The following is a 17,498-nucleotide window of genomic DNA, read 5'->3' as shown; positions in this document are numbered from 1 at the left end:
AGCTGATGTTAAACTGGATTGAGACGCCATTACAAAGTTGAATCAGTGTACTGTATATGCAGTAAATAATTTATAAATATTATGTACTATCTTGCAAGCTGCAGTTAATGCTTATCTTAATAACCCTACAACATCATACTGAGTTGCTTAGATACAACTTTTTCCTTGCGCTCATCATATTAGAGGAAAAGGATCTAAATTGTTTTGCTCCTTTGGTTCTCCAGATTTCCCATAACTGCCTGTTGTCCCACAGAGCGGGCATTAGCTTTCCTTTTCCTAGTTCTTTTAGACTATAAGCTTTCACAAAGTATAATTCCAGATGTTTTAATCTGTTATTTTTTGTGTGTTCTGTGTTTTGACCTCCCAACTTGTATGCAGGGGCTTTTGGGAATTTGGAACAAGCTACTTGGCCGTTTTGTTGAAGCTGATACCCTGTCTTCTTTCAAGAAACAGCTGGATGCGATCTGCTGATCAGTCAGCTACCAACTACTGAATGAGCCAAATGTCTGCTGCCATTTGTAATCTTTCTTTATGATTTTTCTCAATATAACACTACACTGAGGAATCCTACAGTATATTAGAAGCCTGAATACCATTGCCTATTATAGGGTAGGAGCCGTTTGAAATTCCTGGGTTGTTTTAATCTTTGACATCCAGATGGCTGCTTTGGCCTCCTTTCAGATGCTCTGAAAAGTGGTGAATCAGTCACTCAGCCCAATGTTTGTGTTCTGGCAGAGGTCCCGCCCTCGGTGACTCACTCTCACTGATATCTCGTGGTCATGACAAGTGCCTGCTCCAGCAGTGGTCACTCTGCTTTCTGCCTCAGTGATGTCTCCCGATGGCGCGTCGTGAGCCCTGCTGTGGTCTCTTAAACCCCAGTATGGATTTTCTTTCATGAATGTCAGTGCCAAAACTAGATTGTTCTCTCAATAACTTAATAATGTACTGTAACTCATTTCCTCCTTTGATTAAAGACTTAAGTTATGGGACCTTAAAAATACTGTTGTTTCTGTTTATTTGTCGTTGTAAAATAATTTAAAATCGATCGATGTCTACGCTCAGGTCCTCTTTGTCTTAAGAATGTAACATTTTCTTAATTTAAAACTCTACCAACACCAAAACTGTGACACTTGAAGGCTTGTAAAAGTCTTTTTTTCCCCCCCTTTTCAACATAGGCTGAAAAGGGCATATCCACTTAATTTCTTAAAGCTTAAAGTATATTTTAGGCATACACATTTTAGGTTACCCATACACATATACTTTAAAATACTTTGTAAACTTCTATTTGTGAACATAGCACTACAGAAAAAATAGTTGCATTTACTTTTGTAGCAAGTGAACAGATGTGTGGCTTGTAATGAAATGTTTACATAGTCTTTGCTGTGTTTTATTTCTGGATACAAACAATATCACATCTCTAGAGAACAACATGTCCCCTACAGCAGTCGACACAGTGGCATTATCTTGGATAAAAACATCATTTTTGAGTGTGGAACGGATCGCGTGTCAAATTACTCAACTGCATTTCCTTTGTAAAGGTAATTGAGCCATGCTGACATCCGATGATTTTACTCTTGTTGTGGATTAGTAGGACTTAAAAGCAGGGAAATGCTTTGAGAGATCAAGCTATTTAGAAAATCTGTTTTTAATAGCAGATGCTGAGTAGGAATGGACAATCTAGTGAAACCATGCTGATCATATGATTAATACTTTGTAATGAAGAAATGGGCCCTCTTACAAATGATTATCTGTTTTAGTTTGCCAGTCCACTGACTGGTCTCTGACACTAGGAATAACTGTTTACAACTTCAGATTCTTTTGCCTGTAAATACACTAAATGTTATCCTTATTTTGCCCAAAAGCAGTTATATTTTTAGATATGGCCTTTGTATAGGGCCCTCACTGAAGTGGTGTGTATCTGTATGATTGTATTGATTTTATTGTCCCCTTAGGATAAACGCCATGTCTGTTTTTATGGTGTCTTTTATGAGAGGACAGTTCTCCTTTTTTTTCGGGCGTGACAAATTTTTAGCTCTACTTCGATGCTGTTGCTCCCAGAGGGTGGTTTTTTTTACTGAACAAAGGCTTATCTTTCAAAGGCTATTATTTTTAGAAACATTGGCTTCCCTCCAAGGAAATAAAAAATTATAAAAGAAGGACATGCAACAAAGCAAATCTAGTTGGCGTGTCTCTGGTCTTTGACAGTGGCAGCGCCAGCAAGGAAGAGGAGACCAAGCTGGTTGCCATACTGATAGCTGAGCAGCCTGATGTGTAATGCACAGCCCTCCACTACCACATTCACACAGGTTGTCACTGTGTTCCATTCAATCTCAGCCTTTCAGACAGTAATTCTGTAAAGGCAACCTTGTGTGACCTTAAAATAAGAATCACATTCAAATAGTCTCTTAATCTGGCATCTCTTCCATATTTTTACACTATTTTTCAACTCCTTTGCTAAATATGTTCAGTGTAACTTGTTGCAAATTGCATGTACACCATGCACACAAAAGTGTACATAGCCCAGATCAGTGTTCTATTTGTCTGCATTCAGGTAAATTAATTTGCAAAACAGAGGGGGGAAAAAGTGTCTTTCTAGGATGTCCTAACTGAGTTTGAAAGTCAAATAGCAGTATTTTCTGTACCATCTCGTTCCCATGTCAAGAGATTTACATTTTTCCTAGAAAAAGACCTGATCTGCATTTAAATTAGATGGGCTTCACCTCTATCAGGTTGTCTCAGAATATGCTATTTTCACTTCAAAGCATTATCTGACACATTTCCTTGATATTGGCTTTGTTAAAACCAGCACAGACATTGTTAATGAATTAAAATGCGAGAAGCCCTGATTTGGGGTACCTTAGAAATTAAAACCACTAAGAACTTTCACACCAGTGTGTGCTGTACAAGGAGGACATGCGTTTTTTGGTGGTTTGTTAATTAATCAAGGAGTTAAGGTTGGGTGTCTCAGAAGACACGTTTCCCGTAATCATTCTAAATGCTTGAGTTTTTATGGGTATAGATAGATAGATAATACTTTATTAATCCCATAGGGAAATAGACGTACTTCTCCCTTTAAGTTAAAATACTGCCCTGTCTCCCTCAGGGACATTCTTTCCCTCTTACTCCGGTTTCAGCAGAGGAAAATAACACTGCCACTGGCTGCCCACACTAATTGCTCAATATGCCATCCTGAAATTCCAACATCCTGCCCATTCTCTAATAGTCTATCAGGCTATCTCATGCATTCATGAAAAAGTGACTTTGCAATAAATAGTCTGGGATCAGGAAAAACCTTTAAACAGCTTTATGAATCCCGCAGTGTTTTAGAATATTACTGTACGTGGATTTTTTTAAATATTTAATTCCAAGTGCAGCTAGTTTTTGTTTCGGCTACTGAACTTCAGAGAATTGGTTGGAGTTAGTTGACCTTTTAAAGTGTGCTTTGGGTCTCTGTCAAAGTCCATTGTGCGCCCAAGTGTGGTTGGGCCACTGTTCTTCAGACATTACTGAATTTAACCTAAGCAGTGGTTTTAATGCATAATCTTAGAATGTGGTATAGCTTCTAATTTACCGACAAGTGTGCTGAAATAGCAAAATAATTAGCTAATCCAAATGCAGTGTATTTGGCTAAGTGAGTATTAAATAGTTCATTTCCATGCAGATTATATAGCATGTGAATAGGGACCTACCTGTTTCTGTGAGTTAAGGTAAATATGTCTTTACCACAAATTCCAGTGCTCTGAAATTTCAGATAGAAAACTGCTCTGCCAGCTCAGAGCACACATACTTGCATTGAGTCACATTTGAGTTTCCTTTAAGGGAAACTTTCCTTTCATCGTTCTGTATAATTTCCCAGTCGGCAAGAGAGCCACTTTGTGATTGGTTTGAACTGGTCCCTGTATTTCTGGACACCAGGCAAGGGGATGGGATTCGTTCCCAGCTTTGCTGTGTACATTAAAATGACTTCTGAGCAGGAGTGCTTAGTGGGGAAACAAATTAGGAGAACGGAAGAGGAAGTCTTGCAGTACCCAGCTTTTTGTTGTGCAGAAACGCCCACAGCCGGTGACCCGTGTGACTCAACACTGTTTACGCCTAAACATCTGAGCACCAGTGAGCTGACCAACCCCCCCCCCCCCTTACACATGCTGTACTGATGTTATCGTTAGGCTTAAACCTAAGCGGCCTCATAATACTGTGTGTGTCTGCTGGCAAAAGAAACTTCAGCCTTAATCAGAATGCCTGAAACAATCCCTGTTTATAGTCACTGAGCCATATTCAATTTAGGAATGCTGATTCAGGTTATCCGTCAGTCTCCTGCTTTTAAAGTCACAAGTGAGTCGGGCTATTTTTAGAATGGAAATTCAATGATTTTTTTCATTACTCACACAGGAAAGAATTGGAAGCTTTTTTTTTCCATTGGCATTTCATATTGGTTCAGCTCTCCTTTCCTATGCATGAGTGTGAAGAGCACCGACTACCCTGCAAAAATCCTAAGCTACGGTAGTACACGGATACAAGAGTCGAGTTCCAAAACCCGTTTTTAGCTTTATTTTTAGAGCACATCGCACTTTCAGAGTAGGCTTATTCCTGTTTTAATCTTTACAAATGTTAAGACTTCTTTTTTATGTACCTAAACAAAAAGAAAAAAAAAACATTAATAAGTGCAAAAAGTTGGTTTCTTAAATCAGCTTCTTTTTGTCATCTCATATCTTCTGTTTATGTAATGTTTTCAGTTAAAGAGCTGTAATAGCTTTTGATGTGCTGTCTGTATGTCCCTCCCTATCTCTGTGATAAGTGTAAAAATGAGCTTTTTGTGGTGTCTTTGTTTTAATTTTGATCATGGTTTGAAATATCAACAACGGGCATATTTATTTTTACAGGAGTGTGAGCAGAAAATATCACCTCCCCTTCATAATCAAACAATCCTGATGCAATTCTTACAAGAACAACCCCCCCCCATCCCCACCCGCTCATGTGAAAATCAACACTTCCCTCAGCCTTCTCATTTTAAACCACATCTTTTTTCTAGAAAAGCTTCAAGTATGTGTAAAGTGCCATCTTTTGAGCAAAACACTTCCACATTTAGAGCTTTATGGGACCTTGACGAATGTGAATATGGACGCTTTCTCTTCTCTTGGAAAGAGCGAATACTGTGTTCAGTTGTCGTGGAAAAATTAGCAAAGCCCAAAACCATCTTTTCAGCTGCTCTTTCAAGGAATCAAAGGTTCCTGAATAGTGGTTTGCTCACCTTTTTCATTTCTGGTATGGTATCTGTAGTACTCTCGGTGGTTTCCTCGTGCTCTAGCTGCCAGTGCAGTTGGTTTCTTATAATATGGTCTCCGAATAGCATCGGGACAGGTTGGAGTTATAGTCCACTCGGCAGGCTGGCTTGCCTTAATGTAAGTTTAGTTTAAAACCTCTTCATTGATTGATAACCCCCTTCGTGCCCGTTCTTTACCTGTCTGGCTTGGCACTTTAAAGTCCTTACAAACAGTCTGTTTGTTTGTGTAACTGTTCCATCCTTTTGCAGTTTTAATAGCGTGTACATACTGTAAATGTGTGTGCATATATAGGGCAGATGAGCTTTTACATGTCGGTTTTCTACAGTGCCTTTGGAAGTGTAAAAAATACAGTACAAGGCACTTGCATAATGCAATGACACATGATTTGTCAATATCCTTCATGTTCTGGTAGATTTTAATTTTGGCCCCATTAAATTCTAGGTTGTAGTTTCATCGTTTGTGTATGGACCCTGTGCTGTTTTCAGACTTTGCAAATAATTGAGTAACTTAGTTCTGGCAATACCTGTGGGGTGTTGGGTTGAGTGCAAGGCATTTCACTAAAACAAGGTCTCACAGATGTTATCCAATGCAGTGCTGCTGCTGAGATCAAATAGCAGTCAAAACCTGTTGCAATAGGTGCTAAGGGAGAGTGCAGGAATCGCGCTGAATACCAGAACAGTTTCCTGTGAACCTAAAGTTTATTCATTTTGTACATACAATCTCTCTCTACAGTGCCTTGCGAAAGTATTCGGCCCCCTTGAACTTTTCAACCTTTTGCCACATTTCAGGCTTCAAACATAAAGATATAAATTTTTTATTTTATGTGAAGAATCACCAACAAGTGGGACACAATTGTGAAGTGGAACGAAATCTATTGGATTTTTGAAACTTTTTTAGCTAATAAAAAAATGAAAAGTGGGGCGTGCAAAATTATTCGGCCCCTTTACTTTCAGTGCAGCAAACTCACTCCAGAAGTTCAGCGAGGATCTCTGAATGATCCAATGTTGTCCTAAATGACTGATGGTGATAAATAGAATCCACCTGTGTGTAATCAAGTCTCTGTATAAATGCACCTGCTCTGTGATAGTCTCAAGGTTCTGTTGAAAGCGCAGAGAGCATCATGAAGACCAAGGAACACACCAGGCAGGTCCGTAATACTGTTGTGGAGAAGTTTAAAGCCGGATTTGGATACAAAAAGATTTCCCAAGCTTCAAACATCCCAAGGAGCACTGTGCAAGCGATCATCTTGAAATGGAAGGAGTATCAGACCACTGCAAATCTACCAAGACCTGGCCGTCCCTCTAAACTTTCAGCTCAGACAAGGAGAAGACTGATCAGAGATGCAGCCAAGAGGCCCATGATCACTCTGGATGAACTGCAGAGAACTACAGCTGAGGTGGGAGAGTCTGTCCATAGGACAACAATCAGTCTTACACTGCACAAATCTGGCCTTTATGGAAGAGTGGCAAGAAGAAAGCCATTTCTCAAAGATATCCATAAAAAGTCTCGTCTAAAGTTTGCCACAAGCCACCTGGGAGACACCCCAAACATGTGGAAGAAGGTGCTCTGGTCAGATGAAACCAAAATCGAACTTTTTGCCCACAATGCAAAACGATATGTTTGGCGTAAAAGCAACACAGCTCATCACCCTCAACACACCATCCCCACTGTCAAACATGGTGGTGGCAGCATCATGGTTTGGGCCTGCTTTTCTTCAGCAGGGACAGGGAAGATGGTTAAAATTGAGGGGAAGATGGATGCAGCCAAATACAGGACCATTCTGGATGAAAACCTGTTGGAGTCTGCAAAAGACCTGAAACTGGGACGGAGATTTATCTTCCAACAAGACAATGATCCCAAACATACAGCAAAATCTACAAAGGAATGGTTCACAAATAAACGTATCCAGGTGTTTGAATGGCCAAGTCAAAGTCCAGACCTGAATCCAATCGAGAATCTGTGGAAAGAGCTGAAAACTGCTGTTCACAAACGCTCTCCATCCAACCTCACTGAGCTCGAGCTGTTTTGCAAGGAAGAATGGGCAAGAATTTCAGTCTCTCGATGTGCAAAACTGATAGAGACATACCCCAAGCGACTTGCAGCTGTAATCGCAGCAAAAGGTGGCTCTACAAAATATTAACGCAAGGGGGCCGAATAATTTTGCACGCCCCACTTTTCATTTTTTTATTAGTTAAAAAAGTTTCAAAAATCCAATAGATTTCGTTCCACTTCACAATTGTGTCCCACTTGTTGGTGATTCTTCACATAAAATAAAAAATTTATATCTTTATGTTTGAAGCCTGAAATGTGGCAAAAGGTTGAAAAGTTCAAGGGGGCCGAATACTTTCGCAAGGCACTGTATATACAAAAGCATTATGAAACTCCCATGAGACTGGCAAAAGTGCAATACCGACTTCATCTGGACATAGTAAAAGCCTGCTCAGTTCATGATAATCATGTAAAAGTGTATGGAGCAGAATTCTTGAATAGAAATAATGCAGCAGCACAGGAATAAAATAATCGGAAAGTGCTTGTGATCTGATCATTGCAGCAGCCAGTACCGGTGTAGTGTTGATAAGATGTGGGTTTTGGAGGTGTGGGGATGGTCAGAAAAAGTCCAGGTGTTCACAGGGAGCCTAGTGCTTTTCATAGGGCCAAAGGTAGGGGCCAGATGTACAAAGCACAGCTGGAATCATCACGTAGCTTCTGTTTAGAGAAGATCTGTTGAAGATTCCTTTTGTTTTCTGTTTAATGCGATATAATGCAGCTTCTAAACCAAGTTCTTTTTCCATTACAGTACCGTCTCGACTTTTGTGTTTTAGGTAATCAGGATAGTTCTGAATGGCGCTTGTGTGGATGTAGATAATCGGTTAACGGGGCATATTCTGTTTCAGTCCAGGCATAAAACACTCACAGAGTGGAATCTTTTGCATATTATATTAGAAATGCCAAAGGAATTATGTGGCTGGCCAGAGTGGCTAGAAAAGTTTGGTCAGAATACTTTTCATCCAATAAAGTAAACTTTCAAAAAGTTTCTCTTTTAAAAAAACAGGATTTTGTTTGGTTTTCCGTTTTGAATCAATGTGCCAGACCTGGTTCACTGATGATGATGTTGAAGCAGCGGATCCACTCTACTCTTGATACAGGGGTGGAATTGTAAGCTGTTTTGTACACAAACATGGATTAAAATTCAATTTATGCACCAGCTTGACATGATTCCATAAATTCTTATGCAACTATGGAAGAATCCCAGCTGATAAGATGAGGAGGAAACCACTCTCTAGTGCATAGCTGGTTCTCTGGAGTTGAAGGAACTCTGCATATTCTAAGGCACTTCATATTTATATTTAACTTCATTTAAATATATTCAGCCTTGACTCACCTGATCTACGCAGCTGACTGATATTGGTCTAAAAGGTTCTGGTTTGTTTAAATATCCCCATGTAGAGTATGAACGTTTTGAGTCTTCCTAAGCGCAAGTTAGAATATGAAAACAACAACAGCAGCATACCTCTGACATCATTTTAAAAAAATGTACTGGTTCCCTCATTTGTAAGCCACAATGTTTTTTGGAAAGTGAGTTTAAGTTGAAGGCTGTTGTGTGTTTTAACATTGAAACTGTTTGCTTGCCCATGTTATACATATTTGTGCTGTCTCTGTTGATGGGGATTAACCAAGCCATCAGTCAATCTTGTGTATTGATTTGTTTAATGCATTTGGAAACTTACATCGTTTTTGGAGTCGTCTTACATGTTAGTAAGGTTTATTTTAATCTTTTACCGACGAAAGGTTAAGTCTTTTCTGGGTATTGTTTGTAACAGAAAACAGTAAGGATCTTGGCAGCATATTTCTGAAGAAGGACAAAATTAATTCAAAGTCAGAGAAGCGGAACTCTTGTATTTTCTGAAAGGTACCTGAAGTAAAATATCAATGGAATCTCAGGTTTACGTGTTCAGTGCTTTGGTATTCTCCTTGTTTTTCCGTTTCTATTGCCATTCAGTGATGTGGTGGATCTTTTTAATGCCAAGGAAGGCAGACGGATGTCTGGGATGGCCAGCATGTGTAGTCTGAAAAGAGGAGTTGGATCTGTTCCTCTGCTAACGAATGACTCAGAATTCTCTTGATATAGTGACAGTGAAAATGAAGGATGTACAATGGGAAGGGAACATATCAGTTAAATCATAAAGGAGGAAGCCATCTTTTGTTGGACAGTCTGATTTATACACGCTTAATCCTTTTTTTTCCCCTTCCAGATCCCTATGGTTGTCCTGGAGTCTGTTTCCCACAATGCCTCCTGCAGTGATGGATACACTGGATATATGGGCCGTGGACTCCCAGCTGACAAACGATGTTTGTGTCGCCGTGGACTTCCTTCTCCCCACAGGAATCTACATCCAGATGGATGTTCCTCGAGAAGCTACCATCCAGCACATCAAACTGGTGAGTGGAAAAGGTCTGGAATTGTCCACTGGAGTCTTCATACCCTGAAAGCCGTTTAAACAACATTTTCTGGAGAAAACATCTGAAGGGTGTTTTGTACGCAGTAGTAGTATAGAAATATTTCTAAGCATAAGCAATACATTCCTTGAAAAAGATCTACATAGCTAGGTTTGTAACAACAACTGGAGAAGAAATGACTGCTTTTGTTTGTAACAAGGAGCCATTAATTGGTGTGATTTGCTAGTGGCAAATGTTCTCTAGCTTTCTCTTCTACACTGGAAGTGTACAGTAAATGTGTCAAAAATATGTGGTACTAAGTTGATTAGTCTCAAACAGTCTCAATTCCAAACTTGTTTTCTTGCCACTTGGATCCATCATGCAATTCCCATGACATTTCTAGCAATATAAGTTTAACTGTCGCTTTAATAATTGAAATGTCCCATTTCGTCTGACAACTGATGATTCACTTTCACAGAGGCACCATTTAAAACTGTAGTGATTACTTGGAATGAAAAGATCAAAAGCTTCTGGGGTTTTTATATTGAACAGAAAAGGTGCTATTTTCAAACTATTAGCCGAGGAATGGAAATGCTTTTCAAGTCCAGCCCTTGCTTAAAAAAAAATAATCTATGAACTAACTGTTTGAAGACAGTGCGTCTGATTCAGTTCTTACTGTAGCTGTCCGCAATATGCCTCCCAGTTCTGATTTCATCCTGAATCATAAGTCATTACTTTTACAGACTCCCTTTTCTTAGTATGTTCTTTGCAGCTTGAAAGAAAACATTCTGCTATGCTGTCATACCTCTGGCATTTGTTTTTTCAAAACACACCCCTCTTCAAAAACACTGAAGCTACCTACCACAAACCACTACATCAGGAAGTAGCCATTAGATCTGTTGGGGGGAAAAAAATAAACGTGTATAGCCATACAGGCAAAACATCTTTCCATTTGGAATATGAACATAGAAAATGCAGAAGGTGAAAATGGCCCCAGTGATTTGCATTTCAGGAATAAAACATGATTATACAGTCTTGTCACAACGATCCATTATATACAATGGCACTGATATTTCCAGATTAGAGTAGCAAGTACACAGCAACATTTCCATTACTGTTTATAAATGACATTTTTACAGATTCTTTCAGAACAAAATCAGGGTTTCATTGCAGGATTATCAAGATCGGATACAATGGAAAATATCACATCCAGCCCTGTAAAGTTCCTTAATGCTAAGCATAATGTCATGTATAGGAGACTTTAGGGGATTTTTGTGAAAACCAACACGTAGTTTGTTAGATATTTTTCATCTTGATGAATGCTGGGAGAGCTGATGGAATTAGGCAGCTAAGGAAGTGTTTGGAAATTGAACATAAAACTAAGAAAAAAGCTATTAATTGTTTTTTTTACCATCGAATTAAGTAATTGTCCTCTTTTTTTAATCATTGGTGTGTTTTATTGCAATGAAAGCTGTAGTTGGGCACATAAAAGTGTCATAATATGAAATAGATTTATTTTTATGCATTCAGGTTGAATTTTTGCTCTGTTTGATGTTGTGTATTAGGGTGTGAAAAATGTATTGGAGTTAACAGTATCCACAAACAGAGGAAAGAAATCCTGCAATTGTGTGGGAATGAGACTGTTTAACCTGCCTTAATGATGCCTGAAGATTTCTCATTTTATATTTAATGGTGTTTAATTGTTAATTCAGTTTTGTCTGCATTCTTTCTCAGTTTTCATACCATGTTGTTCATACCCTCAGTGGTTTTACTTCCTCTTTATAACACATTTGATGATTATTCCTTTGTGGCATGCATGCAATCTGTTCTGTATTTTGGCTGTTATGTGGCTGAAGTCATTTTTCATACAAACATTTAATTTAGACTGTCTAAGCTAATGAAGACTACTCTGGTCTGTATCGATGCATTACATTTTTAAAGGGGTGTGTAGAGGAAAAGCACGATAGGACTACACAGCACCTTTTCTTACTTTCATGCAACTGGAAATGATGTATACGTTTCCAGTGTATTGCTGTATGCTGGTATTTAAAAGTTACTTTATATAAAACTGTTACTTTTAATATTCAGTATATAGCATATGATGGGGGGGGGTTCACTTGCATTCTATGCTCAGGCCACTTGTTAAGGAATTACAGGTATTTTGTGTGTGTAGTACTCTGGGCCTTGAACTTATCCGCACCTTGTCCCCTCTGCAGTTACTATGGAAACAGGCCCAGAGCTACCCACTGTTTTCTTTCCTGGGGGAGATGGAGTCCTACATGTTCGAGTGTGTGAACCAAAGCGCTGTGCACGAGGAGCTGGAGGACGAGACGCGGCGGCTTTGTGACGTCAGGCCCTTCCTCCCCGTCCTCAAACTGGTCACCAGGAACTGCGGCCGAGCAGAGAAGTTACTGGACTCCAAAATAGGCGTTCTTATAGGCAAAGGTAAAAAATGTACTGAAACAAGCCAATTCAGTTTTTGTTACTGTATTCTGTTGTATTATGGCCTCAAATGTCTCAAGTAAAGACACTGGGTGCCTATAGTCTGAGCATAGCTGATTGCAGCCTGTACTATCATTAACAACTGTGACTAGAATTCCCCAGGAGAGGTTACAGGTGGCTGCTAAGATTAGAAAGACTAGAATCAGGCAGGACTTCCCTGGCTTGTCATGAAATGGTAACTCCTAAGGCCTGCCAGGGACGTCTGTGATCTCCTCTTAAGGCACTCAGTGCGCGTCAAATGACAAATGGCCCTGACAGCTTGATGTGTTGGAGGAGCATTATCACAAGTCCTCATTCTCTCTGTGTGGTACAGGATTACAGTGGTGAGCTAACCTGACTCAACCAATGTATTTAAATTGGAAAAACTGATTTATAAAGAATACATTCAGCCCCATAGGAGCAGTTAGGTGACAGATGATAAATACCCTTATTTTTTAAATATATTTTTATATTTGTGTAGAAAAATGCTGAGGGAGATGTTATAACTAATTTTAGGGCAAAGATGTTGGATGTATTCTTAAATTTGTTTCCATCTACTAATGGAATCTTCTTGCGATATAATACTTTTATGTAAAAAATGTATTACTAAAACCGTAACTGAGGTTTATGATTGTTAGAGCTCCAGGATACAGTAGTCAATTATTTTTTTCCAACAGTAGCTATATTGTATTGTGCTTATTTTTCTGGCAACAAACCCCATCTTCCTGCATTCTGAGTTTATCATTAACTATGAAAGGGAGAAGAAAGTGAGATATCTGGCAAAAGCTTGCTTTAGTTCCAGCATATTTCTCGATAGTCCAGATAAACTCTTTGGATGCCTGCCAGTCATTGAATTGCATTCACCTTGCATAATTCTTCACCAGAGACCAAATTTATCAACAGGTTTTTAAAAATTCAGAAGGATGTGCTTCATAACTTGAGTGGGAGAGGTGGGGAGAGCTGTGCTGCTGTATGAAGAAGACAAAATAACAGTGTAAATATATGAGAATATAAATAAAAAGAGATTATTTGGTCTGCCTCAGTCATTTGGTTACTAGCACTTTGCTGATTGGAGAGGGTTATCGAGCCACTTCATAAAAAAACCCTTTCCAGTAAAAAGGTTTCCTTTTCTGCTTCCATGATGTCTGCAATTTCTCTTATTTTCCTCTCATCTTGATTTCTTAACTACACTTAAAACTATCATTCATATCATTTTGGAGGTGCAGTCATCCAAAAACAGATCCATGTGCTGCAGTAATTACTCTACTTTGAGCATTAACCCCTCATTTCTGCTTTTGCAATTTTAATTTAATTGCAGACACTCTGAATGTCTGTACCTTCAATGCCTGCTGACTCCAGTATATATCTATTTTTATATGGAACGTTATGAAAAGCATTCTGGACATGTAAAAATTGGCATATCATATGCATTTTATCCACTATATCCATGCTGATTCTCCCATAGAATCCGACAGACATCCTGATTACCCTTTAGTTCTACTGATCGTTAATATAACCTTACACATAAGTGAAAACACAACATAAGAGTTGGTCTTTAGTTCTGATTGATTAGCAATTGTTCAGTCAATGATCTTACAACTGTCTTGAGTAACAGTGAGAAGTGTTTTGTTAATGGCCTGTAAGTGACTAGGTACAGTTGGCAGAAAACCGTCAGGCCTTCCTGTGTGCTGTAACACCTGTTCTTTGCACGAGAGCCACCAAAGTAGTTTTCCAATGCAGCCTATCTAGATTGGTTAAGTCACAGATATGACGGAGCTGTTCTTCTGGAGCAGAACTGCCTTTAATAGATCACTTTATTGGCCACATACAATTTCTTGTATTAGGAATTTGCCTTTTCGTATACCCCAACCTGCTCTCCATGAGACACACAGACAGGGAGAGGAGCTGGGGGTCAGAGCACAGGGTCAGCCATTTATACGGCACCCCTGGAGCAGTTGGGGTTAAGGGCCTTGCTCAGGGGCCCAACGGAGTAGGATTCCTCTGCACACCGCACTGCCCCCCCCCCCCAGTTAATGGGGTTTAACTGCACAAAGGTGCCTCTCCACTGCTCTACAGGTATGTTGTCTTGTTCCTTGTCCCAGGTCTCCATGAGCTGGACGCTCTGCAGGACCCCGAAGTGAAAGACTTCAGGACCAAAATGTTCCGGATCAGTGAAGACAAGATGCAGAAGCTCCAGATGATGACATGGATGGAGTGGCTGCAATGCTACTTTTCCCCTGTGCTGGACTCTACCGTCCCTGATGGCATCCAGGACAAGCTGAATGTCACCATGCATTTCAGCCACTCCCAGGTGAGGACCGGCCTAGGCCTTCAGCTGGGCAGACTGTGATAAACCCCTCAAGGTTGTTGGAGTTACAGGAGACGTGTGAAGGATGTTAATGAAATCGGCTTCAGAAGTGTTTCTGCTGCGTGTGCTGACAAAACCGATCTTCCACCTGTACCTTATGAAACCCAGTTTCTTCTAAAAGTTGGCTCTCTCTGTGTAAAACTATTTTTCGCCTTTACATCCTCTCACATTTCTTACGAGTTTGGTGCCTGTTGGACAGATATTCCTATCCGCTGAAGCAGACCCGACACAAGTCCGTTATTGCTTTAAAAGACACCTGAAGCAATATCCTTGATGTACTTTTTTTAAACTATGAGTTTTCAAACTATTGAGAAATATATTAGGTAACAGTCTGAATGTGGTAATTAATAGCAACAGTCTTAGCTTTCGTATTTGTATATTCTTATATATATGTAAATATCCTTTTCTAAACATGTTTGGATCTTAAGTAGAATCAATTAAAAATAAAAACTCCCCAATACGACAGTTAGATATTTAAGATTTATTTATGTGACATTTGACTGCTGGTGTCTATTTGAGTAATTGTTTATTTGGATTTCAGTGGAATGGGAAGTAAGTGGTGACTTGTACAAACCTAAATTATATCCATCCTTTCCAGAAAATCCACTGGAAAGGCTGTCCTTGTGTTTTTTTCCCCATTTAAAGGCTTCTCAATTAAATCCAGTATTGGTAATTAAAATCGCTTGTTTTGATAATATGCCATTCTGATCTTTCCCCATGTTAACATACCTTCTGTATTGTACCTTCGAAAATAATCCTAGCAATTCAGTTTATGAAATTGATTGTCAAAAGACCCACCTGGAACTGGTGACTAAGTTAAGTCTAAAAGCAGAAAGGTTAAGCCTGAGAGTTTACAAAGCGAGCTTTGCTTTAGAAAGGTCAAAATCTGCCTTGCGGCAGTCAAGCTCACACTTCACGCTGATGAAGAATGTGGGAGACGTGGCTATCAGCCATGATTCTTGCGCAGACTTGTTTTTGAACTTTTTTTTACCTAAACGATGCAGCAGTTGCTGTGCCTTAAACGGAGAGTGATAAGCTCTCTAAGAAAGTATGATAAACTTTCATTGCTAGAAGACATTTTTTTTAACTTGTTTTTCGCATTTATTGTGATCCATTATTTTAACTGATGCGGGCTTTTACCGTTTTAATTCACTCTTTTACGTGCTGTTTTTGTTAGTGAATGAGAATAGAAGGTTTAGATGTTGGTTCTGAAGAGGGATGTTCAGTGTACATACTGTAGGTTATAACTGAATGCTCTGATGGCAGATGTTTTACCATCAAGCCCTTTTCAGTGCACGGTCTGTTAAAATATAACCGATTAAGATACACTTATCTTAAGATGCTTAAAGATCTGTAGTGTCTTCACAGGTATCTCATGGGAAAGCGCTCGGCCTGTCTAGACAGGATGTGACTGTGCCAGAGGTGTGCTATACTGTGTTGCACAGAATGTAATTTCAATGTATCTGATGATCAGCCCTGAAACATTTTTCCTTTCTGAAGAGGCATGCTATGCAAAGCAGGCAATTCATATCTACTTCACTTGGCAGGGACTTGAGCAAAGCCTGTGTTAAATTATACATTTAAAAAAATGTGCAGTGAAATTTAATATAGATATTCCCAACTCGGCAGCTGTAGTTACAACTAGGTCCCATATGGTCAAATGTGAAATCTCTGCACTGGTTAACTGTTGATTTTTCATATAGCTTTCAAGGTCATGCTCTTGACTTTTAAACCCCTGAATAGTCTCTCCCTTCTCTCTTTCTGCCCTCATGAACTACACCACTAGCCATGCACTCTCATCCTCTGACGTTTGCCTTTTGGCCCCTCAACAAGATTATATAAACTGTGGGTGGTGAGGGTGGGTCATTCTCTTGCTATGGACCTAGGATGAGGAATATTTCCCTGTGAAACTGTGAATGTTGAGTCCATCTGCACAGATCACTTGAGACTATGGTATCTCAAGTGATAGTATGATAGTATGGTACACTATGGTATTCTTATAAATGTTATGTTTCTAATTAATTTCTTTTCAGTTTTATGGCTTTGTTGTATAGCACTTTAAGCCTTCTTACGAATGATGCATTATAAAACGGTTTAATAAAGGTAACCAAGAAGAGTTTTATGGAAGGATCATCAGTAGCACACTTGTCAAACTCCATTGCTTTGTAGTCCCTCTTTTAGATCTAGAACAATTTATGTTGCCTTTAACCTTTACAGCAATTAATAGTAGGCTATGTGATTTGAGGAACCTGTTTTTTAATCACATCAACTGAAAGATAGTGAAAGTCTGCTTCTCCAGTAATTGCATTGTATTGCATGGGTTGGGAAGTTTTTAGTCATTTTGTTTGTAATATATATATATCCACTCTGCCTTTGCCTGGCTATATCTGAATTGTTCTGATGCAAGTTGGTATGTTGTTTGAAATGTGTGTGTTGGAATTTGATTTTTCTATGGTTACTTCCTGTTTGTAGCAAAGTGAGTGAGGCAGTAATGAAACTGGCACTACATTTGTCAGAATTTGTGCTTTGTCCCTTGAACAAAGTCAAATTTCTGAAGATGTAGTGCGTCACTGTTTTATCTGGTTCATTCAGCTCCATTTCACTTCCTTTGTCTTAAGTTGGACTTGATTGACCAGTATCTTGGAGCCACAGTTCTAAACCTACATGTGTAGCAGTAGACCACTCTTAACTTTATACCAAATGTCACTTACATAGAAATTAATTCTTATGCACTGACAATTATGTAACTGAGAAATCTGTTTGTTTAGGGACAATATATTTCCCTGAAAATCACTCTTAATTCCACGAGAATAGGCACTTTCCAGCTAGCTCCCAGTCTAGGATCTTGTATAGGTCTTCCAGGTGAAAGTATATAAAAAGTCAATGCTTCAGTTCATTCCATTAGACCACTCAATAGCCAGACGGAGTGA

General features: G+C 39.2%; 1 protein-coding gene across 5 annotated transcripts in view; it reads left to right on the top strand.

Annotated features, from left to right (window-relative positions):
• pik3cb (phosphatidylinositol-4,5-bisphosphate 3-kinase, catalytic subunit beta) overlaps positions 1-17,498 on the top strand; it is a 72,987-nt gene that overhangs the window by 27,990 nt on the left and 27,499 nt on the right. For 4 of the 5 annotated variants that reach the window (XM_088617464.1, XM_088617475.1, XM_088617485.1 and 1 more), the window contains 3 exons: positions 9,536-9,722; positions 11,936-12,164; positions 14,303-14,511. In XM_088617464.1, the coding sequence (XP_088473590.1) occupies positions 9,570-9,722; positions 11,936-12,164; positions 14,303-14,511 (591 nt within the window). In that variant the 5' untranslated portion in view covers positions 9,536-9,569. Of the gene's footprint in view, positions 1-1,398; positions 1,539-9,535; positions 9,723-11,935; positions 12,165-14,302; positions 14,512-17,498 lie in introns of those variants that run through there. The other variant, XM_088617493.1, reaches the window with a different exon arrangement.

This window comes from Lepisosteus platostomus, chromosome 2 (genome assembly GCF_059453375.1).
Source record: "Lepisosteus platostomus isolate fLepPlt1 chromosome 2, fLepPlt1.hap1, whole genome shotgun sequence".
Lineage (NCBI taxonomy): Eukaryota > Metazoa > Chordata > Actinopteri > Semionotiformes > Lepisosteidae > Lepisosteus > Lepisosteus platostomus.
This window is presented reverse-complemented; position numbering and strand designations above follow the sequence as displayed.